The 18,675-nt window shown below is 35.8% G+C and overlaps 2 protein-coding genes across 5 annotated transcripts; one reads left to right on the top strand and one right to left on the bottom strand.

The window, feature by feature from the left end:
* The first annotated feature begins 120 nt into the window (after nt 1–120).
* Nucleotides 121–6,176, top strand: LOC147548255 (uncharacterized). Of its 3 annotated transcripts, XM_086668979.1 has the most exons (7): nt 167–253; nt 318–849; nt 926–1,124; nt 4,729–4,787; nt 4,899–5,027; nt 5,218–5,353; nt 5,638–6,176. In XM_086668979.1, the coding sequence occupies exons 2-7, from the start codon at nt 350–352 to the stop codon at nt 5,977–5,979; spliced, it is 1,365 nt and encodes a 454-aa protein (XP_086525105.1). In that variant the 5' UTR covers nt 167–253; nt 318–349; the 3' UTR covers nt 5,980–6,176. The 3 variants fall into 3 exon arrangements, with proteins under 3 accessions (XP_086525104.1, XP_086525105.1, XP_086525103.1); XM_086668978.1 differs by having other exon boundaries at nt 121–849; XM_086668977.1 differs by having other exon boundaries at nt 202–849; nt 4,729–5,027.
* A 3,022-nt stretch (nt 6,177–9,198) lies between these two features.
* LOC147548254 (cysteine-rich receptor-like protein kinase 43) lies at nt 9,199–17,267 on the bottom strand. Of its 2 annotated transcripts, XM_086668981.1 has the most exons (5): nt 16,765–17,267; nt 13,452–13,576; nt 11,096–11,330; nt 10,427–10,577; nt 9,199–9,870 (listed from the first exon to the last, which is right to left on the bottom strand). In XM_086668981.1, the coding sequence occupies exons 3-5, from the start codon at nt 11,281–11,283 to the stop codon at nt 9,442–9,444; spliced, it is 768 nt and encodes a 255-aa protein (XP_086525107.1). In that variant the 5' UTR covers nt 11,284–11,330; nt 13,452–13,576; nt 16,765–17,267; the 3' UTR covers nt 9,199–9,441. The 2 variants fall into 2 exon arrangements, with proteins under 2 accessions (XP_086525107.1, XP_086525106.1); XM_086668980.1 differs by lacking the exons at nt 13,452–13,576; nt 16,765–17,267 and adding an exon at nt 11,588–11,746.
* Between the last annotated feature and the right edge of the window lie 1,408 nt (nt 17,268–18,675).

The following is an 18,675-nucleotide window of genomic DNA, read 5'->3' as shown; positions in this document are numbered from 1 at the left end:
GTTCGTGTATATGAAAAGTGAGTGATAATAGGTTTTTAAGTGTGAGCGTGAATAACTGTGAGTGTATCGGCTAAAAACAGTAAGTGTATATAACGTGTCATATAGAGCCGTCTGCTTATAATACAAAAGCCGTGTGCCTTTAGCAGAACCCTCTTATCAAAACAGTGGGTTGAGCTGAGCTGAGCTGGTCTGGTCATCCCTGAAATGATATTTTTCCCCTTCTGAAATTCAATCCAAGTCTGATATCTTCTTTGTTCTTTCTCCCAAAAAAAACCCAAATAAAAGTCAAAACACTACTAAAAAAGCACAGAAATCAGTGTTTCTCTCTTTCTCTCTCTAGAAATTTAAGATGTCAGTTGCCTGTGGAGTAGAATGGGTTCTGTGTTTAGGAGTATCTCGTTGGGTATGGAAAAGATGCACATACATAGGTTCAGATGACAGTACTACTTGGACATTATCAACAATTGAAGATTTCGAATCAATCCCTAGAATTTGTCGTACAATTTTAGCTGTTTATGAAGATGATCTTAAAAACCCTAAATTCCCACCTGATTGTGGTTACCAAATGAATCCAGATTGTGTTATTAAAAGAAGAACTTATCAAGAAACTCAAGGTCGAGCTCCTCCTCACTTAATCTATGTAGATCATTCTAATCAAGAAATTATACTTGCTATTCGTGGTCTTAATCTTATCAAAAATAGTGATTATAAACTTTTATTGGATAATAAATTGGGTATGCAAATGTTTGATGGTGGTTATGTTCATCATGGTTTGTTGAAATCTGCTACTTGGTTATTAAATGAAGAATCTGAAACTTTGAAGAAATTGTGGATTGATAATGGATCAAGGTTTGTTTGTAAACCCTAAATACAAATATCCCTTTCTCTCTATAAATTCACTCTAAATTGTGATTTTTGTTTTTAGGTATAAGTTGGTATTTGCTGGGCATTCACTTGGATCAGGAGTGGCGGCGTTACTAACGATTGTGGTGGTGAATCATCTAGATCGGTTAGGTGGAATCCCGAGGAATAATATACGTTGTTATGCTATTGCTCCGGCGAGATGTATGTCGTTGAATTTGGCCGTCAAATATGCCGACGTTATCAACTCAGTTGTTCTACAGGTAGGTAATCATTTTGACTTGGTAACGTTTGTTTCTCAATGAAAGTCAACCCTAAAGACCACATTGCTTCTAACCCTTTATGGGATTGCCATTAGTCATATTACCTTTAACAATTTTGGTCATTACCTATAAAATCTCCCAAACTCATATTGTTTTTATCTGACTCTTGATGTTTGAATCGAAAAAAATAGCACTTTAGCTAGTTGAATAGTTTTTTTGAATCATTTTACATTGTCTAGTTATTAGACTTAATTCGAGATTGAAGGACCCCTCGGTCTTTAATAAAATTTAGTAGTTTGAGGGGGGCCGGTACGACCGCACCCTATCAAACACGCCCCTGAAACTAGTAAACCTATACATCCATTCATTGCAATGACCTAAACAGAAACACAACCTGATCAACGGAGCAAACAATATGTATGTAAAATGGTCGAGCATGTCTGGCATCAACATGTAAATGATCTTAGCCATAGTTTCTTTTCTTGTGAAGATGTTATTCATAATTCCGTACCTCGTTCTAACCAAACCTTATATTTTTTTGAGCCAAGGGAAAACATATTCCATTAATAAGTGACAAAGTCACAATGATACAAGGATGATAATTCTTATTTCTCTCCTCTGAAGACTTCATGAGAGTTACATACCTTTAAATGCAAAGTGCCTCATGAAGGGAAAGAAATTGGACAAGACACGGACACAATGATCCTAAAGATCGAGAATAAAAAGACCCTAAAGGTCGACAAGAAGATCCTATAGATCGTGAAATGGGACCCTAAAGGTCTGACAAAAAAACTGTAAAAAAAACTAAAATAACCACCGCCGCTATCGCCGGAAAACCGTCACCGGAGAACCTCCACAATACCGAAATTATTATACTATTAATACAAATAAACTCAAAATGCGACAAAATAACTGGAAGAACCACCGCCGCTGACACCGAAAACCGACGCCGTCACTGGAAACCGTCACCGGAAAACCGTCGCCATCACCAGAAAACCGTCATCGGGAAACCGCCGCCCACACCGGAAAACCACCACCATCATAGAAGAACTGTCAACACTAAATCCCAGAACCGCCATCACCGTAATCACACTCATTTCCTATTGTTCATCTTGTGCGAGTTATATGATAATCTTTTCAGTCCCAGGATGCTTGTACTTCCATTTCCATAAACATTAGTCTGAAATCTCCATTCTTTTCCTTCAATATTCCCCAAAAATGCAATACCAATTCAACAAGTGTCTTCTCGAATACATCTGCATTTGTAAAGGATTGCCGTTCATCTGATGGCAATTCCGTTCGTCTTCTCCTTAACCGTTACTAAGGATCAGGGTTAATTTTGTTAAGTTTATACAATCATGGAGTGTTTGGTGCAAAGATCAAATTGTCTAAAACATTCAATCCTTTACAATGATAATGAAAAATAAATAGTTAGATAAATGATTATATTTTTGATAAATTACGATAAAGTATGTTGTAATTAGAAAATTAAGAATGAAAAACATTAAAATGTGAAAATTGGCATGGTGGGAAGTTATCTTGAACAAAATCAATCCTTGGATTCTAGACGATCTTTTATGATGCAACCGAAAACTTAGTAAAGTTTTAAAAAGTCGGCTAAAAACTCGAAGAAACTGAAAACTCTCACAGATAGAGAAATGGGTTTATTGATTGAATAGAATACTTAAACTTGTAGAGGAACCCCTTATACAGTATTACGGTATCCTAATCTTAAACAACTTCTAAAGAAATGAAATTGCAGAATATCTGGAAAAAACGGAAAACTACCAAAATTATAAATAATGATAAAAAGGCCGTTTTGAGGGCCTAAACAATGGAACTCGGGCCCAAAAGTGGTCAGACCCTGAAGAACCCTGAAGAAAAGCAAGGGCTCTCGAGAGGAACACTGTTTTCCATCGGGAGATTTGCTGTTTAGACCCCCTTTCGTATATTTGACTTGCTGTTTGGACTCCCTTTTTCCAAAGTTGCAATTTGGACTCCCTTTTTCAAAAAAAAAGTTAAATGTAGCAGTTCAAGCAGAAAAATTACTATTTTACCCTCCAATTAACCTAACCAAAGTAGAACACAATCTAAGTAGCTAACCCACGAGTTAACTAAATCCGCGAACTAACCCACGAGTTAACTAAATCATAACCCATGAGTTAACAATATTTACCCTCTGGTAACAGGGTTGTTACGATGGGTGGAGCCACCACTTATGGTGATGGTGGTGATCATCACGGTGGAGGAAATCAATTAACTTAACTTTCTTGTTTTTTACACTCATCACAAATATTAGTAGGTGTATGATCAGCAATATCAAAAGGAATTATAGTACCCAATTCATATTTTCACCCCATTAAAGTGGAGGAAGAAGAATCTTTATGGAAGTTACTGTAATCTTACTATTAATTTTCTCTCTCTAGCTTTGGGTATCCTCTCTTCCAGTCATAAAGATTTTAAAACCCTTTCCTCTGATCTCAAATCCTCTTTCAATTTTGATGATCAACCTCTCAATTTGTACTTAGATGATAGTGTACAAGAATATTTTTCACCCATTAAAGTGGAGGAAGAAGAAGCTTTGTAGATTCTACTGTAATCTCATTTTTAACTTTCTCTCTCTAGCTTTGGGTATCCTCTCTGTTTTATCACTCTCAAGAAACTTAAATACTACCCTTATCAAACAAATATTGTTCCTATGACTCTAGATAAACTTGCAGCAAAATCAATTTTTTCTAAGAAACTTTGTTTTAAGATTTCAATTTATAATGGAAGAAGAGGAACTGTTTGTGGAATCAACGGTGGATGACTATTAGGTAAAGTTTCTGTGTTGTTGAATAAGCAAGCTAAAAAATCACTTTCCAATTGGTTGAATTGCTCGGTTGAACTGAAGAAATAGAATCTTAAAATCTCGGGCAATTTTGATTCGGAAACTAACAATTTGGCTTGATAATCCGTCATGTGGTAAGATCAAACACAAGTTTATGATCCAATTTTACCTAGGTCTAATCTTAAAAGTCAATTTGGGTGATAAGTGATAAGGGTTTGTGAAGAAGATGAGTTAAAAAGATTGAAGAAGAAGATGAGTTAAATAAACTAGGGGGGTCAAAAGTGCAATATTGATATTATAAGGGTAAACTAGGAATTATTTAAAGTATAACTTTAGAAACGGAATATTCCCGAGTGATTCCGTCAAAAGGGAGTCCAAATTGCAACACTGGAAAAAGGGAGTCCAAACAGCAAGTCAATTATACGAAAGGGGGTCCAAACAGCAAATCTCCCTTTTCCATCTAGGATCCGAATTTTGCGTGATTCTGATATGGACAACTTTTGTTTTGGCAGTTTTACCCTTTTCTCCTTTATTTTTGGCTGCATCAGTTTCTTCCATAAACTTATCAGCCAGGACCCCTACATCATTTTGGATGTTAAAGCTGTCGCCATTCAGGAATAATAACGCCCCATTTCACCAACTGTTGTAACTAGAGATATTTTCTATCAATACACTGCCAGTGTTGCATGCCCTCTACGACTTATACAAGAAAGCCATGTGGTCCTTGTTATTTATTTCCACCCAGTTGTGATATTCGTTCATCATCTTCTCCAGGACGACTTCTTACCAAGAACACCTACACCCTTGGAAGATATATTTAAATCAATCTTTTGGTCAGTCATCTTCCTTAGATCATGTTATGTTTATATCTTTTCAAAAATTTTAGATTTTCTTTTTAAATTTAAAGAAGTATCTCTGAAACCAGGTCTTAATGCTTTGGACAGCTTGCCTTGCTTATTATGTTGTGTTTGCATGAGAGACACCTTCATCCCAGAAGGTAGGAAGCTTAGAGACCCAAGAAGACTCTATGCTCCTGGACGGATGTATCATATCGTGGAGCGGAAGTTTTGCAGGTACTAAAACAGAACTCGTGGATTGACTTGTCAGCGCATCTTCCAGATGGTTACATTTGACAAATTCCAATTTTCTGAATAGCTTGTCAGGCTAATACCAATAATTTTATGTTACTTTAAGGATGTTTAATATTGCAGAACTAGTTAATTGTACTGTAGAAATTCAATTCCTTGTTGTTGATGAATTCAGATGTGGGAGGTATCCTCCAGAGGTAAGAACTGCCATTCCAGTTGAAGGGAGATTTGAACATATTGTGCTATCAAGCAATGCTATGTCTGATCATGCAATTATTTGGATTGAAAAAGAAGCACGAAAGGCATTAGAAGTAAGAAGTACTTCTAATTCTCATTTGTTCTTCTATTTGTGCTATTATATAGTTTGTATGGTATATGCACAAAAGTGGGTGCTTTGAAAACCCATATAGTGGATTAGTTAAGATTATTTCTAAGAGAAACAACTCCATGGTTCACTAGCTGTCCTCCTGTTACAAGGTCCGAGTTTTCCACCATCCACACACTGACTCTTATTTCAGACTGTATTTGCAGAATTTTTGTTAATTGTTTGATAGCCATAGATGAGTGTCATACTTTTTTTTTTTTTTGCTCACAGAGGCTCAAAGAAAGTAACGATGAAACGGTGACGACTGCTCCAGCAGTACAGAGGCTAGAAAGGTTACAGACACTCGAAAACGAACACAAAGCAGCTCTCCAAAAAGCCGTTAGCTTGAATGTACCACATGCTGTGCCATTACAAGAAGAACCTGCACCCACCTTAACAAGTGAGGAAGCAGCAATCACGTCGACATCCACAGATCAAGATAAACAAGATGACGACGAGAACCCAAAATCGAGAGGTGACAGACCTAACTGGGGTATCTTGGTTGAGAAATTGTTCACCAAGAGCGAGTCGGGAAATCTTCAACTGAAGAAAGAAGTTAATCTCACAGAATAACAGCGTGCTCTTCTTCTCTGTGTTACTTCTTTGGGTGCTCATTCATTTGTATAGTATCCCGAAAACTTGTACAATTTCATTATAAATAGTGTATCGACTTTGTTGAGAGCTGAGAGGGCATTTTTGCGAGGTTTATCTCTGAAGCCGTTGTAAGTTTGTTAATTTCGAAAACATGCATATTTCTTCTGGTGTATAAACTTGAGTAGTACTACAAAGATTGCAGCCACAAATTTTGGCTAAAACAGAAACCAGACAAAAAACAGAGATCAAGATTTGGTGTGTTGTGCAGAGGAATTGGCTGAAAATTCATGGAAGAAATCCATGCGGCAAAAGATAATGGGCAACATGATTCCCTATATCTCTTCAAATAAACTCAAGCACTTTCAACAAAAAAAAAAAATAAACTCAAGCATGCCTCCAACGAATTCCCCGTCTCTCTTGCTCTCATTTTTCTATGATATACCAACATGGAAGGCATTCTTGTTTTTTCTATACTAGTTATTTGGCGAATTCGGTGTCGGTTTCTATTTTGCATTATCAATTCTCGGAGTGTCATTGATCTTGGTCAAAGCGTACATACTTTGAACCGAGATAGTTGTAAAGGCTTCATCGTATCCTGAAGGCATAATTCCATACCCGTTGTTTACTCGTAGTTTTACCAGAAGGGGTCGAATTACTGTCTAAAAGAATCGATATTATCAAGCTTTGAAAATTTCGTGTACAACATTATTTTCAGATTTTTCCATTTCAATTATTAGCAATATATTCCAACACTACTAGAAGAACCCATTGATCTGTTGTTTATGTGAAGCCTTATAATCACGTCGTGGACTCGACAAAATTACCAAATGGAGCAAAATTTAGTCTAGCCGCAGGGAACATGGTAGAACAAATTCAGACACTATACGAAGAAGTACGACTTCGCTTTGAGGAAATTAATGCTAAATTCAAGGCAGTAGCAAATAAGCATCGCCGAAAAAAAAAATATATGAGGGTGATCAAGTGATGATTTTCTTACGGAGAGATCGTGTTTCCGCGGGTACTTATAATAAGTAAGCCTAAAAGTATCTCCAATGCAAAACTTAAACTCTAAAACTTTAAGTGCTGCATAAGATTTTTTAAAGTTTCTCTTTATAAATCATCTCAAATGTAAAACTCAACATGAATCTCTAAAATGATGTGACAAGATTTAGTTTAGAAATCCTTAAGAAGACACTCTAAATTTAGATTGTCCTCTTGAAGATCTTTAAGTGCCATATAAACAAGTCAGTTAATTTTATGGTCAAAATATAAGTATTAGAATTTCTCTCAAGTGTTGCATGGAAGAAAGTTTTCTAATATAGCATCTCTACGTTGACATATAGTTGTAGGAAAGAAATCATTTATAGATCCACTTTTCAAACTTGACACCTTGGATTTTTAGAGTTTTTTTTAGTCAAGATGCTCTAAGAAGTATGGTCTATATAAGATTTTGAATCAAATTAACGACAATGCTTATGCGGTGGGTCATCCTGAAGATATGAAAATTCCAAATACTTTAAATGTGGTAGATATTTATAATTTTTTATCCATATACAGTTTCGTCCGAAAGATAACTCGAGCTCGAATTCTTTTCAAGTAGAGGAGACTGATGCAGAGGAATTGACAAAAAAATTCATAAAAGAAATCGATGTGGCAAAAAATAAAGGCAAACTACTGAAGCTGCCAAAACGAAGCTACAAATGTTGTAATTAGACCAAGTTTTGAATGTTGGTGCAAAATAACGACCGAACAATCGAGGTTAAAATCTATCATTTAGGCCTTCAAAATAAACTTTTAGTAGTTTTTTTTGTTGAAGTAGACTTTTAGTAGCTTTTTTAGCATGTTTAGTAAGTTTTCTTTTATGTAGTTTTCAGTTTTCTTCTGGCTTTGTAACTTACTTTTTTTTAGAAGTTGTTAAATCGAATTTGGTTAGGTTTAGAAAGCCTATTGTTAGTTGTTTAGTTGATTTTCAGTTTTAATAATAAAATTCCAGTGTTCTTTTATTCTATGTATTTTTCGATTTCTAAATTTTAGACATAGATTTATAACTTTTTTTTTAAAGTTTTCCATTGCGTCATTAGCTCCCGAGCTCAATGGGGCCCTAATGGAAGTTATTTTTTATCCAATTTATATTTTTTTGCTTGTTTAGAGCAAGGAATGAAACTTCAGTGTCGGTAGAAATTTCGGTCGACCCAAAAGTGGAAACGTTTCGCTCTGTGTGGAAGTTTTACAAAACCACAAAAATGATATAAATATATTAGAATTGTATATACTAATATATTTTATCCATCATGAAGCCTAAAGAGAACATTGTTATAGTTATATACTATTATGGTTGAAAATAGTTGATACGAGGGGCAAAAATGAAAAAAAAAAAGTAACGGATATGTAACAAAATCAGTAGGTTTCAGGTGTAAATTGCAATCACATAGTTAGGTCAGGGTCAAATGGTAAATCTATAACATAAAAGACTTGAAGGCAAAATAACTACAAAGGAAAGTTGTAAAGGCACCCTTCGTAAATGTCAAAGGCGCCTGCCTTGAGAGAGGTGCCTTTTACAATTATTGGGGCGCCCTTAAAACTTCCCTAATAGATTAGGGTTTGAAGAATAGAGTTTCTTTTTTCATCTTCTTCTTCCTCTGGCCACCCACTTTCTCTCTCTAGAGTTTCATATGAAATCTTTGAACCTAGCTGTAATTTCATGGGGTTTTCATGGTGAAGATTAAAAACAATGAAATCAACAAGAAAACGAGAAGAAATCTACCAAAAGATGGAGAAGAAAGGATGAAGGTCTGATTTCATGGCCAAATTTCGAATATTTCGGAATCTAGATCGAAACATCGAATATTTCGACCGAAAATCTACAAGAAATTTCTGTAAGCTACTTTTCGTTTCCCTCATCTGAAACACCGTTTTCGACCGAAATATGTCGACTTTTCATTTCTTGGTTTAGAGCATTAGACACAATGTTTTTTTTGAATTGGTAAGCGTGTGCCTCGAACCGTTGACCTCTAAGTTGGAAGAGTTACCTCTTACCACTTGAGCCAAGTGTTGTTGGCCATTAGACACAATGTTGGCCGTAACGGCGTAACCAACATGGAGAAGAGACAGACAGATGATTCTGATTTACAAAATAATTACTAAAAATAATAGCAGACAAGTTCACATGAGGCCACCAAAGACATGAAACTATCTCTCAAAAAAAATGAAACTATATATACTCATTTTATAAATGAAAGAATCAAACAAATTCTGCTCCCCTTCTACGACAACAATCCGAATATTAACATGTCGACAAAAAAAATCACATGATATAACAGCTGATTTGTACATGTCACAGATGTGGTGGTACAGGCAGCTACAACATCATATGGTCTAATAACTTTTCTTTCAAAAGATAACTGTACATAAAGAATACTCGATAAAACTCGGGTTTCCTTTCTATCTTATAGGCTCTTTTCCATATCTCCGTGGAAGTGTACTTGTGGCAGTAGTAGAAGTGGTGGCACTGTTGGTATTGAAGGTGGATATAAGTGTATTGGAGGAGGAGCCACCCGAGGAACCAGCATTTGAAGAAGAAGCCCTAGGCCTAAGAGGGGAAATAGTCGAAGAACCAGCACGAGATGACCTTGTAGTTCTCCTGAATCTTGAACCAAGGTAACCGGGCCTTTCGGGCTCTTCAAGGGAACCAGGCTTTTTCGATAGCATAAGAACGACACGTTTCATCAGAGGCCGTATTGTTGGGTCAGACTGACAACACAACAACCCAATCTGTACGCACATTTTAATTTGTTCAATTACTTCTCCGCCGGGAGCCAATGTTGGGTCTACAATCTCCATGCTTCTCCCTTTCTTGTAAAGTTTCCATACCTGAAAACATAACTAACACTAATGAATTTTGTCATATAAAGTTCAAACGAGTTCTAGTAGTTGAAGATGATTAGATGAATATGAAGCTGAAATACAAATCGAACGTATTAACAACCTAACAACCTTTTTTTCTAATTGTGAGAATAGTTTCACACAGACAAGGGCAACGAGAGGTCTCATGATGAAGAATATGATGTATAGGTTTTGTGTTGGATGCACAACAATATAGTACAAAAGCTAGGCAAACATGTGATAAGTCCAACTATCACACGTGCTCCATGTTACCCAAAAAAATAAAACGTGTTAGGCACTTAGTCTCAATAAATTTTTGCTATTTGGTTTCGACTTGATGTCGACAAACATAAAATAACATTTTCTAGTATTTCCGTTTCTATAGAGCGAATTGAAGTTGTCATCTCAGGATTATAATATAAGAAAGTTCACTACCCACGGTATTATGTTATCAGATCTCACTTTATATTTACTTATTCTTACACCATATTTTCATTAAAAGATTACCAATCAAAGATGGAAGCAAGAAGTCTTATTTACTTACCGTTTCAAGTAGGCCACTGGCTTCAGAATCTTGATTGAAAGAAGAGTTTTTTTTGCCGCTAATTAGCTCAAGCACAACCACACCGTAGCTGAAAACATCTGCCTTTGCAGAAAGATTACCATTCATCACGTACTCTGGTGCCATGTACCCACTGTTCCATCATCCATTGTTCATATTATAAACTTTCATCCCTATATCGAAAAACAGGGATCAACCACTTTTATCTATGGTCTCCCCTCCATTAACTCAATGACGTGAACTGTTCTTATTAGTACATTTTTTTATTTAAACATGAACAGTTTGACCTATAAGCTTAAATTACATTCCTTTGACAACCCTGCCATTAGAGTCTGACATGTTTCCTTCATATATAAGATACTGATCACCCTCACAAGATATTTCATTTTTCTAAGACATTTTGAATCTTTCAAAACTGGTTGAGCATAGAGGCAAACTATTAGAGAGTCCTCATATCCACCAATCCAAGGATTTGAACCTAAGAAAATACTTGTGACACTAAGACCAAAGCTCCAATTAGTTCAGAAGGAAGCTATAAACTAAACCCCAATTTACTTTGGGCGGAATTGCAAAGGCTAGAGCACAGAATTTTTAGGCAGTACGGCATAAGTGTGGTGTAAATTAAAATGAGTTAGTAAAAGGAAAACGTACTTGGTCCCGGCGACACGAGTGTTGACCTGGGTTACATCTTCAGGAAAGAGTCTAGCCATGCCGAAGTCAGCGATCTTAGGTACCCACCTATCATCTAAAAGGATGTTACTGGCTTTAATATCGCGGTGGATGATAGTTATGTGGCAGTCTTCGTGAAGATAGAGAAGACCTCTCGCCACACCAACCATAACATCGTACCTCTTCTTCCAATCTAGTTCTTCTTTTCTCTTACTATCTGCATCACCACCAGCGTTAAATAAAAATAAAATAGAACAAAATCATTGAAATTTGACTGAATAAAAAGGTAACAAAATCGGTTTCATTGTTTATTTCTCGCACAAGTTACTTTCCCCTTCACATGTCTGTGATAACCACAGGTGGGGTTTTACTAACTTGCAATACAGACCCCCACACACAACAACCAGGTGCCAAACCAGGATTTTAACTTGGGAAGTGCTAGCCTTAAACTATTGAAGTCAAACTTCAACTTACAACTGATATAGTATTCGAAGACTGATGTATAGGCAACTCTTTTAGCGAATATAGTGTGCTTTGCGGTATGCATCAATCACACATTTTAATTTTCTAATTCAATGTCATAAAGAGAAATCTGGATGAACCTATTCCACTTATTTAAGAAAATATGTAGTAGTTACAAACTACAGAAAGTAAATCATGAACACTACCAGATAATAACAATTAACAACACATGTACGAAGCAGCAGAAATGGCTAGATTGTTTTCCGGAAACACGGGGTTTTGTGTCTTTATGTTATATTTTTCCAAGTACAGCTTTCCCTCGTCACTATGTAAATGCATCTCTGATATCAAAGAAGAACGGTCATCATCTTCTAACAAAGCACTACTTTTGCGTAAGATTTCTGCTAGATTCTCAATTTGTATGCCCTAGAAATCAATTTTTTGAAGAAACAATATATTATTCCTCCTCTTTACATATAAGTCAACTTCTTTTTTTTTTTTTGTGAAACAACAGGATTACGGATTATATGACCACAATAGACAATCAAATATCAATAATCATTTGGCTTTCTATAAATCATCATAATGATGAAATATGCTCATAAATGCCATAGAATTGTTCTAAAGACACTAATACACCCAAAAGGCCATATAAACTATCATACAGGCCATTATTTATACCTTTAATAACACAGTGGTGAAGTCTCAAACAAGGTCATACACTCATACAGGGATCAACGCCTCTTTGACTCACAAAAGCCGTTTTAATTGCAAATCATTCTAGAAGGAGGTGGCTTAGGAAAACAAGGGAAATCTTGACTCTTGAATGCAGCACCACTAAGGTGTAGAGCGAAGTACAGACTAGCGGACAACGTTCTCCTTCGGGTGAATTCAGCAACTAACAACTAACAACTTAGTAAGCCTAACAACATTCAACAAATGGAAACTGTTAAGTTGGTTGGTCTGAAGTCCTTGATGCTTTAAGCACTTTTCATCTATGCTTTGTTTTTTAACAAAATCACGGTTAACGTATGTTGCACAAATGAGTTAACAATGACTACATTGGTTTGTTAATAAACCAAGATACAAGATAAAGACGACGCCTAAAGAGAACATCCGACCGGAGTCTAGTACCACGATAAACATCACAAGAAGATTTGGTCTTTTCCACAAAGGCTTCAGGGCATCCTAAAAAGTCTCCAAGGAGTAAAGACTTTGGTCAATTAAATTTGACGCTACAGGGCATTTCAATTTGGGTTTCTTTTTGTCCTCTAATCTTCATCTCCCCATGCCTATCTCTTCTTTCTTCCTCTCTCTCCTGCTGCTCTCTCTCACTGTCTCTCGCTCTCGCACTGTCTCTCGCTCTCGCACTGTCTCTCTCCCTTTATCTCGCTGTCTATCTCTTATTTTCTCTTTCACACACAGTTTTGGTCAAGGAAAGTGTTCCGACAAAGATTAAGAACAAAGAACAATCAAATGAATTTTAAGACAAAAAAATAAATATGCCTAAATCTTGATGGATTAAGTCTTTATTCCTAAAGATTCCTAAAATTCCCTAGAAACATGCCCAAAGGCCTCAACCAAAAATAATTGTCAATATAAAGAACCCTAATTAGGTCATTACAAAGAACCTAGCAATAAAGAACCCTACGCTTATGTATACATTTTGAATACAATCACGTGCTACAAAATAACCAAGAAAAAATAAGCAACCAAACCAATCATGTTGACCCTAAAAATTCCTGTTTCCTCCTAGTTTCTTTTTGAAGATACGTGTATGCATCAAACTTCTACTACAGTAAACTAGTAAACTATTCATATGCCCTAAAATGACACAATATCAAAAAATGAAGTAGTTTAGTTTAGTTATACTTACTGAAGAGAAATTTGTCAAGGCTTTGTCTTGGAAGATATTCATAGACAAGTAATTGTTCTACCTCTGTCAAACAAGTAATCCTTCATTAAAGGTTCTATCTCTGTCTTCATTATTTGTACGTATGTCTGGTGTTGACTAAAGGTAGTCAACCGACGGGACGCGTTCTATCAAACAAGGGTTAACAATCTAAAAAACAAGGGGGCCTTCATTTGGCTCGCCCTACTACTACTTTTTTTCTACTACTTGTTTTTTTTTTTTGGAAATTGTTAGCCAGATTAGAACCCTTAAACCTTTAAATTGGATGACTAATGATAAGGTACCGTAAGTTTCTTACTGCTCCAATCAAAAGTTAATAGTATTTTGGCTCGCCTGTCGCCTATGAGTAATGATAAGGTACAAAAAGTTTTTTTTTCTGAGATTATTAGCATGCCTAGAACCCTTAACCTTTAGAATTTAAGACTAAACTGATTACAACTCCAATCAAGAGTTATTGACATTTTGGCTCGCCCTTAGCTTATTAGTAATCATAAGGTAAGATCAATGTTTTGGGAAGTAAAGAAATTTTTGAGGTACAAATTTTTGGGCGGAAATAAAAAGAATTTGTAATTTTTTGTTTCCTCCAAATACTACCCACTTTTATGGTGTCTCCGGTTTCAGGATTCTTACCGAAAATGAAATTTGGTAGGAATCATGATTCCTTGGTCTGTTTGGTTACCAAAAATCCTAAAAGTTCTTAATTCCAAAATTTGTATTGGATCAAAAGCTCCAATCAAAAGTTAATAGTATTTTGGCTCGCCTGTCGCCTATGAGTAATGATAAGGTACAAAAAGTTTTTTTTCCTGAGATTATTAGCATGCCTAGAACCCTTAACCTGTAGAGTTTAAGACTAAACTGATTACAACTCCAATCAAGAGTTATTGACATTTTGGCTCGCCCTTAGCTTATTAGTAATCATAAGGTAAGATCAATGTTTTGGGAAGTAAAGAAATTTTTGAGGTACAAATTTTTGGGCGGAAATAAAAAGAATTTGTAATTTTTTGTTTCCTCCAAATACTACCCACTTTTATGGTGTCTCCGGTTTCAGGATTCTTACCGAAAATGAAATTTGGTAGGAATCATGATTCCTTGGTCTGTTTGGTTACCAAAAATCCTAAAAGTTCTTAATTCCAAAATTTGTATTGGATCAAAAGCTCATTCTACCCCCTAAAACTTGGTAGGATTTTAGATTAATAAACCTAAATTTCAAACTTAAAATTAATCAAAAAAATATTTATGTAAAAACGTATTTTTTCTACAAAATAATTTTTTATACTCTTTTTTTTTCCGAAAACCTTTCTTTTCAAAAAATCGTTTATTTTTTCGAAATCGCTTTTTCTCCAAAAGCGATTTTTTCGACAAAACCACTTTCCCCCATAATCATTCCTCCCGAAACTATTTTTCTCGAGATTTTTCCCGAAAACCGTTTTTCCTCGAAAATTGTTTTTTCTCGAAAACCGTTTTCCCCGAAATCGAGAAAAACCCTAAAAATCCGTTTTCTCCCTAAAATAGATTTTTCTCCAAGCCGTTATTCCCCGAAAAAAAGTTTACTCTCCAAAATCGATTTTTTCTCGAAGAACACTTTCCTCCAAAATCGTTTTCCTTGGAAAATCAATTTTTCTCGAGATTTTTCCCTAAAACCGCTTATCTTCTTCGAAAACTGTTTTTTTCTCTAAAACATTTTTTCCTTGATTACATTCCTTTCCTAAAAAATAATTTTTTTCCCGATAACCTTTTTCCTCGAAAATTGTTTTTTTCCGAAAAATCGTTTTTCTTTTCAAAACCTATTTGTTCGGAAAACCATTTTTTCCCGAAAAATAGGTTTATTCAAAAATACAGTTTTCGAAGAAAAATAATTTTCCGAAAAAAAAACGGCTTTTCATGGAATAATTGTTATCTTAGGAAATAAAATTCTAGGAAAAAACGGTTTCCACAAAAATATTATAACAAAACAATTTTTTTCTGAAAAGAAGGGGAAAAAAACAATCTTCGACAAAAAACTATTTCTAAATAAAAAATTTATGAAGAAACAACTTTCGAGAAAAATATATGGTTTTTCGAAGAAAACGGTAGGTGAGAAAAAAAAACGGTTTTTTAAAAAATCGATGTTCGAAAAAAAGGTTCTTTTAATTTCTTCTGAATAATCTTTAAAAAAGGTCAAATAATTATAAATACTCGAATTTTTATAAGTTACCGAACAACTCCAAAGAAATCATTTGGACTCATAAATCCATGAATCAAGAATCTAGCGGACTCGTGAATCCACATATTCATGATTCTTTCATCCAAACACGCCATCAATATTTTTCATTTTCATCTTTTTCCATCTTCCCTTACCACCGCTATCAACTCCGGGGACACCTCCAACACTAACTGCGGTTATCATCTCTCTCTCCCTCTCTTTTTACTCTCTTAATTGTTCAAGCGCTGGGGGGCCCTTCGCCGAAACCCTCATCTGAAAAACCAGACGAATGGTTCCAGCGACAGAACCATTCCATTCACGGGAACTTAGAGTGAGAAGGATAGAGAAAGGGAGAAGAAAAGAGGAGAAAGTGGAGCTGTGGAGATGAGATGACAAAGAAGTCGCCGACCATCTTCGAAAGTCGACTTTTTTCCGACGACTTTAAGGGTTTGTTTGGTGAATACTTTTTGGATTTTCTACCTCGTACTTTGGTATTTTCTTTTTGACTTTCATTCAGGCATTCACTTAGAAAACTTCATACATCTTCAAAGATCCCAGAGGCCCTAGGTTAATGTAAATCGGAAACCTAGCATCCTTTAATTTAGTTTCTTTCTTGTTGCAAAAAATTATTTCTCGGTTCAACACACAGATTCGACTCTTGACAGTAGATAAGTTTGATAGATGTTCTTTCTTGTAAACTAAACATATGGATAAAAACACCTTAAGCTGATTAATTTTTACCAAAATCCTAACTATAGTTTGTGAAGAATGAGAAACATTTTTATTGTATCGTTTTAAACCGTGAAAATAGTTTTTATTATAAAGTACTTTTGTTTTAGAACTTTTTAGTCAAAACCCAAAAAATGGGTTCAAATACAAAATCAGACCCACTATATATTAATATTTCACAAAAAATCCATTCTTTTAAAATAAATAAAGATCAACTCCAAATACAGATCTCAATGCACATTTTCTCATCTCTAGGAAGCCATATATTTAGATAATACCCATTGTACCCTTATATATATAACCCATTTCCTTCTCTTTTTATTCTTCAGCTAAAATTATATTTTCACCTTTCTCTCTCTTCATTACCAGTGTACTCTCTCTCTACGTTCTGGAATTTTTTCACCGCACTTTCCTCAAAGCAGAAAATCCAAAAAGTATTCACCAAACAACCCCTTAAAGTCGTCGAAAAAAGTCGACTTCGGAGATGGTCGGCGACTTCTTTGTCATCTTATCTCCACAACTCCACTCTCTCCTCTTTTCTTCTCCCTTTCTCCATCCTTCTCACTCTAAGTTCCCGTGAATGGTATGGTTTAGGGGAGAAGAGAGAGAGAGAGAGAAAAAAAAGGGGGGTTTCTAGAAATTCAGATCAAAGAAGATTTCTGATTTTGTATTGATCAGTTCAAATTGGAAAGGAAATGAAGTTGGAAGACTAGTTTAGAGAGAGAGAGAGAGATACAGAGAGAGAGAGAGGGGAGACTGAAGACGAACAAACTATTTTGCTCTCTCCCTCTCTAGGTCCTTCATTAAAGGTTCAATCTCTGTCTTCATTATTTGTACGTTTTCTTGGTGTTGACTAAATGTAGTCAACCGACGGGACACGTTCTATGAAATAAGGGTTAACAATCTAAAAAACAAGCGGGCCTTCTTTCATCCAAACATGCCATCAATATTTTTCATTTTCATCATCTTCCATCTTCCCTTGCCATCGCTATCAACTCTGGGGACACCTCCAACACTAACTGCGGTCGTCATCTCTCTCTCCCTCTCTTTTTACTCTCTTGAATGTTCAAGCGAAGGGGGGCCCTTCGCCGAAACCCTCGTTTGAAAAACCAGACGAAGGGTTCCAGCGACGGAACCATTCCATTCACGGAAACCTAGAGTGAGTAGGATGGAGAAAGGGAGAAGAAAAGAGGAGAGAGTGGAGCTGTGGAGATGAGATGACAAAGAAGTCGCCGACCATCTCCTAAATTCGACTTTTTTCCGACGACTTTAAGGGTTTATTTGGTGAATACTTTTTGGATTTTCTACCTTGTACTTCGGAAATTTTTCTTGTACTCATCGGCCTAGGGTACTCTCTTGTACACCGTCTTGTCTATGTGGCGAATAAGACAAGAAATATTTACACACTCATTAAGGATGTAAAACAACAAAAATACTATTTTTCTCATTCTAAAATTACGAGGAAAGAAGTGACCAAGGCGAGGCAACATCTTTCTCATCCCAATAATCAACATCTTTACAAAAGAAGAATTATTTTGTAAAAAGGGCAAACATAAGTACCGATTGATGAGTTTGGTGCATGATTTTGAATATTTTTTTTTTGAGTTTGGGGCATGATTTAACTAGTTTTGACTAACTTTGTCATCCAGAAAGTAACGGTAGTTGCAGCTAGTAAAAAAATTTCGATTTGTCTCAGACGTGAAGTTCCCCAACCACTATTTTTTTTCGAATTTTTAATGCCCCAAATACTAATTTCTTAAATTTAGATTTCCCTCATAACACCTGTACGAAACTATATATACAAAGCCGAGTAAATAGGTTACATATCAAAACCCTAAATAAATAAGGCCAGCGCTTTGGGGAAAGCTAAATAGTTTCCGGGGTGTAAAATTTTAAAGGGAATATGCAAAATTGTGAAAAGTTTCCGGGGAAACATATTTTATGGGGAATATGGTTCAAAATAAAAAACTCTCCCCCTCACCTCCCTCCACCTCATCTTCTCTCTCTCTTCTCCGATAGGTCGCCGGCCGGAAAATTTTCCGGCCGGCGACCATAAAAAAAAAAAATTTCACTCACTCTCTCTCTCTCTAGAAACTCCGGCGAAGGGGTTTCCCTTCGCCGGAGTTCCGGTCTGTTCTTCAACAGAGAGAGAGAAGATGAGGTGGAGAGAGAGAGAAGATGAGGTGGAGGGAGAGAAATGAGGTGGAGAGAGAGAGAGAGAGCTGAGGTGGAGAAGCTATTTTGCTTTCCCTCTAAATAAAATTGTCAAACAAAATT

Source organism: Eschscholzia californica, unplaced genomic scaffold, assembly GCF_041429995.1.
Source record: "Eschscholzia californica isolate CP2 unplaced genomic scaffold, dmEscCali1.0.p SCAF_3, whole genome shotgun sequence".
NCBI classification, from domain to species: domain Eukaryota; kingdom Viridiplantae; phylum Streptophyta; class Magnoliopsida; order Ranunculales; family Papaveraceae; genus Eschscholzia; species Eschscholzia californica.
This window is presented reverse-complemented; position numbering and strand designations above follow the sequence as displayed.

What these genes read in the sequence shown, in the direction of transcription:
- LOC147548255 (XM_086668977.1), top strand. Translation starts at nt 350, where the DNA reads ATGTCAGTTGCCTGTGGAGTAGAATGGGTTCTGTGTTTAGGAGTATCT. An exon ending in TGGATTGATAATGGATCAAG is followed by an intron (nt 850 to 925) that starts GTTTGTTTGTAA and finishes TTTTGTTTTTAG; the next exon opens with GTATAAGTTGGTATTTGCTG. An exon ending in AAGCACGAAAGGCATTAGAA is followed by an intron (nt 5,354 to 5,637) that starts GTAAGAAGTACT and finishes TTTTGCTCACAG; the next exon opens with AGGCTCAAAGAAAGTAACGA.
- LOC147548254 (XM_086668980.1), bottom strand. Translation starts at nt 11,660, where the DNA reads ATGCATACCGCAAAGCACACTATATTCGCTAAAAGAGTTGCCTATACA. An exon ending in CTTCGAATACTATATCAGTT is followed by an intron (nt 11,331 to 11,587) that starts GTAAGTTGAAGT and finishes GTGGTGATGCAG; the next exon opens with ATAGTAAGAGAAAAGAAGAA. An exon ending in CCAGTGGCCTACTTGAAACG is followed by an intron (nt 9,871 to 10,426) that starts GTAAGTAAATAA and finishes TTATGTTTTCAG; the next exon opens with GTATGGAAACTTTACAAGAA.